Source organism: Ictalurus furcatus, chromosome 15 (assembly GCF_023375685.1).
Source record: "Ictalurus furcatus strain D&B chromosome 15, Billie_1.0, whole genome shotgun sequence".
NCBI classification, from domain to species: Eukaryota; Metazoa; Chordata; class Actinopteri; order Siluriformes; family Ictaluridae; genus Ictalurus; species Ictalurus furcatus.
In genome coordinates this window covers 8,480,575-8,493,074 of record NC_071269.1, presented here as the reverse complement: position 1 = coordinate 8,493,074, position 12,500 = coordinate 8,480,575, and the positions used below count along the sequence as shown (strand labels likewise).

Below are 12,500 nucleotides of genomic sequence, written 5' to 3'. Positions count from 1 at the left end.
GGAAAAGTTGTGGATGAATAAAATGTGTATGAGAGCAAGACAGACAGATGAGTGTGTAATCTTCAGAAAAACAGTGGAGTGTGTGTGTGTGTGAGTGTGTGTGTTACAGGGTTTTAGTCTCTAAAAGCATTCCACAGCTCAGCTAGTCAAGGACACACACACACACACACAATCTGACATTACTCGGTATGTAAAATTTGTCCTCATTATAAGACACATTGCAATAATTGTTTAGATAAAGATTTTTTAAATAATAAAATGTAACTGTATATATGCTAATGAGCAGAAGGCAAAAATATAAACATTTAATATTATGGAACAAGTTCTGATTCTGTGGTCCTGAAATAAGAAACAGTTCCATGTAATTTTGAAAAAGTTCCTGTAGCCATTCAAATGTTCCTGTAAAAAAAGTTCCTGCCTTTATGACAAAGTTCCTGTGTCCATGAAAAGTTCTTGTAAAAAGGTTCTTATGCCCATGAATTAAACAGTTCCATGTCCATGTGTATTATATAACAAATAAATGAACTGTTAAAAACATGACAAACTCATGATGTGGAAAGTGTGTTAAAATCAGTGTAGACATTTCCCCAAAGCACTAAAAGACACGCCCCCTTCTCTCCTATTGGCCAGAGACAGAGAGAGAGAGTGGTGCAAAAAAAATAAAAAATTTACATGGTCCTGTGTGTGGATGGGTTCCATCCTTCGCTCTGGTCTCGTCACTGATTCCCTGTACACGTAATATTGTCTGTGTTGTGTAGTGTTTTCTGCATGTGGTGAAAAATCCACTTTACGGTGAATGCTTCCATCCCATAATATCCCCAGGAAAGAAGTCCACTGGAGCATGTGGTATCCATGGTTATGATCCAGCGGTCGGGCGTTAAAGTCCAAACCTCAGGTCACCTCTGTAATAATTCATAGTTTGTTTGGGTGGGTGGGTGTGTGTGTGTGTGGGTGTGTGTGTCAGTCTCGTCCTGTGGTACTGCACACTCCTCTGTGTATGCTCACGTCGTCAATGGCAATCTCTCCACTCCGCCCCTTCCTCCTCTCTCCCTTAAACACCACCTTTAACACAAGTTATAACTCATTATTAGTACATCACTGACACACACACACACACACACACACACAAACCACACACTTACACTTTCAATGCCCCACCCCCACAGTGTGATTTGGGTGTATCGCCATCCTTGTCCGCTTGTTCTTGTCCAGACTGCAGGACTGTAGCCCCACCCCTTTTTCACAAACACCTGCAAGGAGCCAATAAGAAGCCCTTGAAGGCGGTGCCTAAACACCAGGCAAAGATCACTCCCTTTCCAAGGAGGAGTAGTGGGTGGAGCTAAATGGATAGTGAGTCGTGCCCCTCTGAAACTTCGTCCTCTGTTTGGCTCTGGTACAGTCAGGTACCACCCACCTGGATGATTGACAGATCAGAAAACAATGAGCTGGTAAAGATGGTGTACCAGAATTGGTTTAGAAAAGCGAACACTCAGAACAAAGAGGAGGCAGGAAGTAAAGGTGGTGTGCCAAAATCTAAAAAAAAAATTATCAGCCACATATTATTTTAACATGGATTAGCTTGCGAATGTTTAGCTAGCTAGATATGGTGCTGTAACATGAGCTCCACCCTAACTTAGCATGAGCTTCGTTCTGAGTGGTCGCCTGATTAAACCAATGTGAATTTTTTTCAGTAACTGTAACCGTGCGTGTTACCATGTGGATCAGCTACAGTCTCCCAGCGCTGATCTCCATCCTGATCCGTCATCCAGCTGCACACACCCTGATCAAAAGAGCAGCTCAGAGAGCCAGGAGCTACACACACACACACACACACACACACACACACACACACACACATACACACACTTTCGAGTTGAGTGTTTATAGGGTTTAAGGGCTTGGTTGGGTGCCATGGTGTGAGACTCACCTGAATCGTCACGTGCAAAATCTGCTGTGTTCCCCAACTCAATATCGTCAAAGTCCAGCTCGAACACGTTCTGCTCCGGATTCCTCGGAACTGGAGATCAGAGAGAAAGGAATGAAAAGAGCATTTTACACACACACACACACACACACACACACTTCATAGATAGTTACAGAACTTAACCACATTAATGTTATTTTAAAAATCTGTTTATTATCAGGGGAGCGTCCGCTCTGTACACGTCCCTGAGTATGAGCTCTTACTATACCATAACGTATTAGAATTAGAAATGAGCACATTAATATAAAAAGCTGTGATTTGCAGCTGCACTGCTGTCAGAGAAGCTGTTATAGAAACCTAATCAACACCTTCTGACCAGTCACGGTCCATAATTCAGCAGTGCTGTGGTGAGGGAACAGTTCTAGTGATGTCACATGGTACAGTAACATGGTACTTTTACTTTAGGAAAGTTTTGACCCTGGCGGTCTGGAATGAAAAGAGAGAGAGGGGGGGTTCCACATAAAGATGTTGAACTCTGATTTAGATTCACTATTGACTGTAATAGAAACACTTGAAGCTGTGATGGTTGCCAGATCCTCCACTGTGCCACCCGCTCTCATTACTACAGCCTGAGACACTGACCAATCTCCTAATAAGGCTACGTAACACTCTCTCTCTCTCTCTCTCTCGCACACACACACACACACACACATACACACACAGTGGTGCCCCATAGCACTGAGGTAAGGCTAATAGCTAACAGCACATCATGTGAGTGTGTAGCTTCAGTACACACGGTGATGATGTGAAGGCTGAAGCTGGCAGAAGAAAGTATTCTTGTACCAGTGTGACTAGCATCTTAACATCAACAATATTTTAAATGGTACTTAATGAGCATTAGCTATTTGTTATCCAGCAGGCAAAAATGTTATATTATTAACAGTAGGCACATGTTGATGTGTGTGTGTGTGTGTGTTCTCTCACTGTGTACATCTCCCCTCAGCCTCTGTGTGATCTCCTGTATGCGGTTATCCAGTGTAGTGGTGATTATCTGTATGGTCGAGGGTAGTGCCGTGGTTGTTGCCATGGTGCTGGTTATTGGCATTGTTGTAGCCACAGTCTTTGCCATTGTTGTTGTAGCAAGGGTGCTTGGCATTGTTGTCATAGTGACAGTGGTTGGCATTGATGTCATAGCGACAATGGTTGGCATTGTTGTCATAGCAGCAGTGGTTGGTTTTGTTGTAGTAACTGTAGTTGGCATTGTACTAGCAACAGTGGTTGGTGCTGTTGTCATAGCTACAGTGGTTGGTGCAATTGTCGTAGGGACAGTGGTTGGTGCAGTTGTCGTAGGGGCAGTGGTTGGTGCAGTTGTCGTAGGGACAGTGGTTGGTGCTGTTGTCGTAGGGACAGTGGTTGGTGCTGTTGTCGTAGGGACAGTGGTTGGTTCAGTTGTCGTAGAGACAGTGGTTGGTGCTGTTGTTGTAGGGACAGTGGTTGGTGCTGTTGTCATAGTGACAGTGGTTGCCACTGTACTAGCAACAGTGGTTTGTACTGTTGTCATAGCGAAAGTGGTTGGTGCTGTTGATGTAGAGACAGTGGTTGCCATTGTTGTTGCTGCTGTAGTGGTGGTTCTTGGTGAAGTTGTTGTTGTCATAGTAATGGTTGCCGTGGCTGGTTTCTTGGTTGTGGTTGGTGGGCTGGTAGTCAAGGCGACTGTTTCTATGGTGATTTTAGTTGTAGGTTGGGTTGTTGTAAAAGGCCTGGCTGGATCAACAGTCACTGTAATAACAACTGCAAAACAAAAGAACAGACAAAACTATCAACAACACTATGGACACACACACACACACACACACACACACGCACACATATACACACACACTTACATTTGCAGTCATAGCTCCACCCCCTGGTCCCAGGTTTACATCTGCACTTTTTAGAGTCTGGCTTTTCATGGCAGGGGTTGTTCTTACCTAAACACACACACACATACACACACACACACACACACACACACACACACACAGTAATAGCTGTATAACTGAACATTGAAGTTAGTACACCAGCATGTTGTATAATTGTGTGTGTGTGTGTGTGTGAGTGTGTGTGTGTGTGTTTGTGTATGTGTGTGAGTGTGTGTGTATGTGTGTGAGTATGTGTGTGAGTGTGTGTGTATGTGTGTGAGTATGTGAGTGTGTGTGTGTGTGTGTGTGTACCTGTACACTGGTATTTGCCATTTACGTAGCGCAGCTCGAAGCCCTTGTGACATTTGCATATGTAGCTGCCGAATGTGTTCACACACTTCCGGAACCTCGGGCACTTAGCCACGCCCATCACACACTCATCAATGTCTGGGAACGCGCACACACACACACACCATAATCATCATCATGTGTATTTGTATAATGTAAGATTTTTCTATATAGACGTGAAGATGTGGTGTGTAAGACATGACGCACCAACACACGTCCTGCGGTCTGGACCGAGCCGTAAACCCGGTGACGGACACTGACACATGACCTCCCCCTTCATCACTGCACAGCCATACTGACAGTTAGCCATCGCACACGTCTGGGTGTCTGCAATAATAATAATAATAATAATAATAATAATAATGTTTTTCCATATGACATGCACGGAAGAAAAAACTTCATAAAGATAAAAGTGACAATGAAACAATTCTCAAAGCACAGAAATGGGGCATCATGCACACGCACACATTCACACCACACACACACACACAGAGTGTTAAATGGAGGTTAAAGTGGACAGACTGACTCCTGCAGGTGCCGTCGTGGGTCATCATGTAGCCAGTCAGACAGAAACACTTATAACTGCCCACCAGGTTCATACAGCGGTGTTTACACGGCCGTGGCTTCAGTCCACACTCATTCACATCTACACACACACACACACACACACACACACACAGGGAAAAGAGAGAATGTGTGTAACTGTTACATATGCGCACTAACTCAGAAATACTGTGAAAGAGATTTAAATTGAAATTGACATCATGTGACCTCTAATAGTGTTAATTTTAAAATATCTTAAATATCACTGAGTTCACATAACACACAAACATACACACACACACATTTTGGTGGCTGTACATATATGCAAACATATACATTATCAATGTCTAGAAGCATTTACCTGGTGTGGTACAATCTCACTTTCTGTGTGTGTGTGGGGGGGGGGGGGAGTCCACAGGTATGACAGGAATGTATCCGTCTCTCTGATTTTTAAAGTACATTTCCCCCTCCAGCTAGATGCACACACACACACACGCACACACACACTCATACCTTGGTTGCAGGTCTTGCCTGTGTATCCCTGGTGACACCGGCACTGATCTGGACCAACACACTCGCCATGTTTACAGCCCAACTCACACACCGCTACAGACAGAGAAATAATCAAATAAGTAAGAAGCTGAAATTAGCACTGTGTTAATTAACTTAACCCAACACACACACACACACACACACACACACAGAGAATTTGTGCATTCTTATTGTAGTCTTATTTGTATTTGTGTGTGTGTGTTGTGTGTGTGTGTGTGTGTGTGTGTGTGTGTGTGTCCTTACGTCTGCACTGTCCCCAGCTCTCTCTCGTCCAGCCCCAGCAGCAATCCACTCTGTTCCCGTAACGACAAATCCCATTGGTCGACATCTCCAGCAGGGCCCACCTTTCACAGAACAGCAACCAATCAGAGTTGGCAAAATGGGCACACTCACTTCCTGTTTCACCTGTGTGTCTGCCCTCTACTGTAATTTGCGGATATGGCTCCTTTTTTTATGAGAAACAGTAATAGCTATCTGAAGCCTCTAAAGCTAACTACATAAATTAAACAGTGAACCAATCAGTGTGAAAATCGGTTATTTGATTGACATGTTACATGCTAGCTTCATTGGCAGATTAGCAAGCTAATAAGCCAGTTAATTGTATTAGCTACCTACTGAACGCTCAACTATCGCTTTGCCACTTGTTAGTGTGAAATTATACACAGTGCCCTATTCTCTTACACTAGACACTATGGCTGTGTCTCAAATCACTGTGAACTATCTGCTTTTATTGTGAAACTTCAGTAAATTTCGTGTTCTATCACACCCAAAACAAGGCGCTAGAACTGCTTAAAGTTTCTGTATAGTGCAAACTGTTAGCGTTGCTGCCCTACAAACATCCGGGAACTAGATAATCAACTACACAGTGCACTGTTTGGGAGCTATGAACTATTTTGTAATTTATGTGATCATTTCTCAAAATGGCAGAATCAATGGAAGCTAAGTTAGCGGTAGGTGTAATAACACTGTAATTTTTATTGTTCTGAGTCTTTACTTAGTAATTTTCCAACACATCTGAGGTAAATGTTGACGTTCCTGATGATTCTGTTTCATTTCCTCTGTCACTGTGCTTTTGTAATGGCTACATGCTAGCTAGAGAAATCTTTAGCCTCAGTCTTTAGCTAGGTTATGCTCAGTTTCCTAGCAACAATACAATATTTCCCCTGATGTTATAAGTTCAGTTAAAGGTGGAGATAAACATTTCCTTGCGAATAGCGGAAGAGCAGAAAAAAGTCTTTATTTTGTGATACAGCTGGCGTGTAACTGAAGGTCCAACCACTGATTTTATCACCGGGTTTTTGCGGGTATTTTTAATTCCTGTCATTTCCCGTGTTTTTTACTTTGTAACCGCAGGCGCCTGCAATGTTCTTGTTAAAGACAGATCCACGTGCTGCACATATTTCTGAGCTGGAGCTCCTGTATGGACTTGAATTTCTCAGCAACTTGACGAGCTGTCACGACCTAGCATTTTCTGCTCACTGAGGGAAAAAAATTCATCCCAACCCCCTACAAAGGGTCTCTCTCTCTCTCTCTCTCTCTCTCTCTCACACACACACACACACACTTACTTTACACATTCTCAGTTAAGTCATCAATAACTTCACTCACCCCTGAAAGAACAAACCATGCTAAATATTAACTCCTCCAGGTAATATTTTCTTTCACCTGATTCTGAGTTTGCGGCCAGAAAGTGAGCGCTTTCGGTTTTTATGTTCTCTTAAAACTCACTCATTCAACAGATGTGAAAAGAAAGGTTTCTGAAGGAAAAAATGTTTTGCTAATTAAAGTGAATTGATTATAAAATTAGCATGTTTAAGGTCTTGGGATTCAAACTCACAACCTTCCGAGCGAGAATGTAACCCAGTGAGCCACCACACTCTTTTATAAGGACTCGTTAGTAGAAGATCACACACTCATGTCTGTGATATGTTCTATATTTGGTTTTATTGAGGAGTGAAAAAATTCCTTCATGTGGTTATAAGCAGGAATCAGAAGCCAGGCTGTGTTTCAGTGTTTAACATGCCCTCGTCCACCATCTTAAGGGTCATTTCTTTACTTTATCACTCCAGGGGTGAAGGGAATCAGACCAGGAACTAAGCTGACATCGTTATAGACCTCAGACGAAGACCTCAGAAGACTTGTAGAATAATCTAGAAAGTTCCAGGGTGTTTAAAAGGGCGCTGCATGAGTTCTACACATGAAGAGAAAACAACCCCATAATTCTGTTCTCTGCACGAGAGTTACGTGAAGGTCTGAGAGAAAGAATCTCACTGAACGTAGAGTTTTAACTACAACATGGTGATCATTTCAGAAAACTCTGCTTTAGGACTGGGAAATGATCATGAGCTGAAATTTTATCAGCACATGGCTCAAGTACAGAGTATTTAAAAGTATTTAACACACACACACACACACACACACACGCACGCACACACACACACAGAGTACAATAAAGAATTATAGAACTTTTATTAATGTTCTATTCTTTTCCACAATATATAGCAACTTTAAAAAAAAAATTAAAAAAAAAACACTGTTCAGTTCTCTCTCTCTCTCTGGTACCTGTGTTCCGTTAAGACTTGCGCCGGGACGCGCGCGCCGCTCAGCAGTAGTAGCAGTACTAATCCCGGTATTCTCTCCTCCATGCCCGCGGTGCTGCTATGATTCCTCTCTACGGGACACACTCCATCACACACACTCCATCACACACTACATCCCACAGGGCGCTCGGTTATTGACCATGAAACCCCGGAGAGCAGCGCGCGCTGATAAACCGGTAGTGTTCCCGTTCAGTGCGCGAGACGCACCTCTCTGTTCGGTCAAACGCTGTGAAACCGGAGAGAGATAAACATGGCGTGTGTGTGTGTGTGTGTGTCTCCGCGTGTGTGGAGCGTGAACACACTCCTCCCACTGACGATCAGGTGTGCTTCTGACACACACACACACACACACACAGTCTGTAATTAGGCTATAGAGTGTTTGTGGGAAAGGGGAAGTGTGTCTTCACTGCATCCTGTTTTCATAATTACACTTCAAACTGATGTCAGAGGGTTTCTCTCTCTCTCTCTCTCTCTCACTCACACACACACACACACACACACACACACACAAACAACACATTGGATTCCTCTCCCGAATTACTTCAACATCAGCACCATATACGAACAGCAGAACAAAATGTGTGTGTGTGTGTGTGTGTGTGTGTGTGTTTTCTTGGTTTCTAGGCAGAGTAAATTACATACGTCGGCAACCAACAGCTGTGCCACTGTGTGCCAGGCGCACACACACACACACACACACACTCCTGTTAGTTTGTCCTTTTACGGACTTTCATTGGTGCTACGTTCCTCCCAGACTTCTCTCCTGAGCCTCCACAGTTTTTCTCACCTTTTTTCCTGACTGAGTTGAAATTTGCACTTTTGGTTAAATCTCTCTGGATAAGAGCATCAGCTAAATTACTAAATCTCAAAGTGCTCTGCATATAAAAGATTAAATAAAGTCTTTCTGACACAGGCACATTAATGAGACTAATCTACACTCACTCCTGACTCGAGTATAAATCTGTAAGAGTTAATAAAAGTCATTAAAGTATATTTAAGATAAAAGATGCATGAAGAAAGATTAAGAGTAATGGAGTGTTCCTAATCTTCTCTGGAACACGACTCCTGAGTTCAGAGCTGGTGTAAGGAACATATCTTCCTCTAGCCGAGCTGAGATGATCCTTAGGATTAACATCATCCTGTTTTAGCTGAGTGAAGTGTTGGGGTTTACACTGCTTCAGGAGATCAGTGAGGTGAATCCACAGAGGAGTCATTTCAGTCTCTTGAACTGAACGTTTCATTTCTGGTTTGCACAGACTGATGTGCATTATGATCGGACTAATGTTCCATCCATCCATTTTCTGTACCGCTTGTCCTTCAGGGACGCGGGGAACCTGGAGCCTATCCCAGGGAGCATGGGACACAAGGCAGGGTACATCCTAGACAGGGTGCCAATCCATCGCAGGACACACTTTGGACATGCTAATCAGCCTACCATGCATGTCTTTGGACTGGGGGAGGAAACCGGAGTACCTGGAGGAAACCCCTGCAGCAGGGGGAGAACATGCGAACTCTGCACACACAGGGCCGAGGCGGGAATCGAACCCCCAACCCTGGAGGTGTGAGGCGAATGGCTTGAGCGATGTGTAAAAAGTTCATTATCGTGGCTGTTATGTTATTTTATCATTTACGTTTACAATTCTTAATGTTTTTCGATAAATTCTATGTTACACGGGTATTTATTTGTAATGTTTTTAACTCTGTTAGGCTGCAGAAACGTCTTGCTGTCCAGTTACTTTACAAGTACATTTTTACACCAGCAGATGGCGCTTGAGCACAAAAATCTCTTCCTCGAGTAAAAGTGCTGATGTTCAACTGTAAAACTACTGAACTATAAAAGTACAGCTCTGAATTCTTCACTCAATTTAAAGTTAAAGTACAGCTCAGTAAATGTGTGTGCCTCAGGTCACACACTGATCTGGGATATTGGTTGTAATTTTATTGACTTACTTAGTGTAGAGTAACTAAAATTTTACTCAAGTACAAATAAAACTACATATAAAAAAGAATTAGTCAAGTACAAGTAAAAGTAATAACGTTAATAATTACTCGAGTAAGAGTAATCAATGAGGAGACTACTACTACTACAACAATGTGCAAATTGTTAATTGACTTCCGGGGGGGGGGGGGTGTTCCTGTGCTGTATCCTCAAAACAACACATGAACACAACACTTTAAACATTACAATTCACACAGTGTACAGTTTCAGTTTATTAACAACCTAAACTAAACACCATCTCAGCACTGCATGTCAAAATTACAGTGACATGATTCAAGACTTAAAGTGATCTGAAGACCGCTGGGAAACTTCATCTCATCATATCATATCATATCACATCATATCATTTCACCATAAACATTTCCTTTTGATGAAGTGTACTGGAAATTTACCCTTGCGATACAGCTATATTTAGATTATGACATTTATTTTCCAAGAAAAAGTGTCTTTTGAACACTGATGGTATCTCCCGTGCTAGCTCCATCGCATTCGGTTGATCGAGTGCACGATTGTGTGGTATTTCCCACATTAAAGTAGAAAGTATGCTTCACTTTTTATGTGTACGATAGGTACAGTGTACAGTACGCGTGACGCAAATTTCGCCATCAGCAGAGTACGCGCGTAATGTACATGCGCCGCCCGATTTTTCAAACCCATGTGCGTTTAGTTCTTTTGCACAATTCAGTGGTTCCACAAGGTGGCAACAGGGCCGTTGATTCTCAACGTAGTGGAAGAAAAAAAACAGAAGAGACAGAAACGAGTGCAGTTAGAAAGTACCCGCATTTGTCTAGCCTTAAAGAGAATAAGGATTTTTATTTTAAATCACAGCTGCAGTAACGGAAGAATAGGAAGTCAAGTGATTCATTCTGATGCCAGGGATTGGAGCAGATTTATGCCAATCATCTCACAGCCCCTCTGGGCGTCATGGCAACGGGTCAGTGCTGCCCAGGCCGGTCTCCATTATCAACACACTAGCCTACTCAGTAGTATGACAAATTAAGTGCTAGTGTGCTAAGTATGTTAGCAAGTGCTATTTTCTTATCAAATATACTAAAATATTAAGACAATAATAAGAGGAATAAATGAGAAATGGCTAAATAAAGAGCATGTGCAAGCAGAACTCCATTTCACGCGCTGTCGTTCATGATTAGCTAATCCCTTCATTATAACTCTATTTCCTGTTTTCATCACCATGTTTAAGCTTTAGATGGAACATTTCTCCTGATTTTACTGATAATGCAACAAAAATCAACAAAATCAGACTTGTACAGTGTTCATATTTCACACAGTAAGTGTGTAAAGTGTGGATATTTTTTCTCTGTCTGCTGAAAAACAGTTCAGTATAGTATCAGTACCACGGAGCTGTGGTTCAGTGGGCTGTCCACTAATCGTAGGGTTGGCAGTTCGATTCCTGGCCCACATGACTCCACATGCAAAAGTGTCCTTGGGCAAGACACGGAACCCCAAGTTGCTCCCGTTGGCAAGTTAGTGCCTTGCATGGCAGCTCTGCTACCATTGGTGTGTGTGAATGTGTGAATGAGACACAGTGTAAAGAGCTTTGGATAAAAGCACTGTATAAGTGCGTCATTTACCATTTTACCAGTATAGGTACCAGTACCAGTACCGGTATCAGTACCAGTACTAATATCAGTATCAGTATTTCTAGGCTATTAGTACCAGCATCAGTACCGGTATCAGTATCAGTACAAGTATCAGTATTAGTATCAGTACCAGTCCCAGTATCAATACCAGTACCAGTATTTGTGAAGGAAAGTGTGACATGGTTCCAGTAAAAAAAAAAAAAAAAGAAGCTTAGTAGTTTTTTAAAGAAAAAATATTGGATGGGTATTATTACCAGCATTATCAATATCGGAAAAGAAAAAGTGGTATTGTTCCATCTCTTCTTCTTCTTCTTCTTCTTCTTCTTCTTCTTATTATTATTATATTTCAAGTAAAACGTCTATATGGGAATAGATGTGAAGGCCACACACACACATACATACGCACGCCTGGGCGCGCGCGCACACACACACACACACAGAATCCCCAGTGGGAAAACGCCTCTGCACCGCTTTTCCCTTAATTAGCCTCCCGGTGCCCCGTGGCTAATTACGGTAACGAGGCGCTAAAAGGGCCGTAATGAACCACAAAATCCCCCCAAAAAACCTCCCCCAGCTCCGCGCGCTCCTCCGAGCCCTGATTAATCTGTCTGTGATTTCCGGAACTGGCAGAAACGGAGAGAAAAATATAAACCGAGAGCATAAAATTGGGAGGCGATTTTCCCTCCCTCACTGAGACCCCCCTCCAAAAAAAGAGAAAAAAGAGAGAAAAAAAGCCCCCCACCCCGGGCGTTTGTCACCTCGCGCCTCCCCGCGTGCCTCCGGCGTGATTTACAGCCAATGATCAGCTGTAGGTGTCCGCATCGGCGCTTCCTCACCTCACACACACACACACACAAACACACACACACACACACACACACACGCACACACACACCGGGAGGAGCCGTCTACCCTTCCGTCACCCGTGCCCGCCCCCCGGAGGACGGTGCGTCGTGTCGTTGGCAGCGTCAATATTATTTATGATCCCCGTTAGGAGCCTCTCGGTGGGTTTTAGCGCCGCCGCCGCCG

General features: G+C 43.1%; 2 protein-coding genes across 2 annotated transcripts in view; one reads left to right on the top strand and one right to left on the bottom strand.

Annotated features, from left to right (window-relative positions):
* LOC128619819 (nephronectin) overlaps window positions 1-8,152 on the bottom strand; it is a 9,019-nt gene extending 867 nt beyond the window's left edge. The window contains exons 1-12 of the mRNA XM_053644268.1: window positions 7,834-8,152; window positions 5,515-5,615; window positions 5,233-5,325; window positions 4,703-4,822; window positions 4,384-4,503; window positions 4,141-4,275; window positions 3,811-3,897; window positions 2,909-3,715; window positions 1,928-2,017; window positions 1,714-1,812; window positions 1,143-1,414; window positions 1-1,062 (exon numbers count right to left, since the gene is read on the bottom strand). The exon at window positions 1-1,062 is cut by the window's left edge and continues 867 nt beyond it. Of these exons, the coding sequence (XP_053500243.1) occupies window positions 961-1,062; window positions 1,143-1,414; window positions 1,714-1,812; window positions 1,928-2,017; window positions 2,909-3,715; window positions 3,811-3,897; window positions 4,141-4,275; window positions 4,384-4,503; window positions 4,703-4,822; window positions 5,233-5,325; window positions 5,515-5,615; window positions 7,834-7,916 (2,109 nt within the window). The 5' untranslated portion in view covers window positions 7,917-8,152 and the 3' untranslated portion in view covers window positions 1-960. The remainder of the gene's footprint in view (window positions 1,063-1,142; window positions 1,415-1,713; window positions 1,813-1,927; window positions 2,018-2,908; window positions 3,716-3,810; window positions 3,898-4,140; window positions 4,276-4,383; window positions 4,504-4,702; window positions 4,823-5,232; window positions 5,326-5,514; window positions 5,616-7,833) is intronic.
* A 4,165-nt stretch (window positions 8,153-12,317) lies between these two features.
* LOC128619564 (CXXC-type zinc finger protein 4) overlaps window positions 12,318-12,500 on the top strand; it is a 7,138-nt gene continuing 6,955 nt past the window's right edge. The window contains exon 1 of the mRNA XM_053643814.1: window positions 12,318-12,500. This exon is cut by the window's right edge and continues 221 nt beyond it. The gene's annotated coding sequence lies outside the window, so the exon portion shown is untranslated.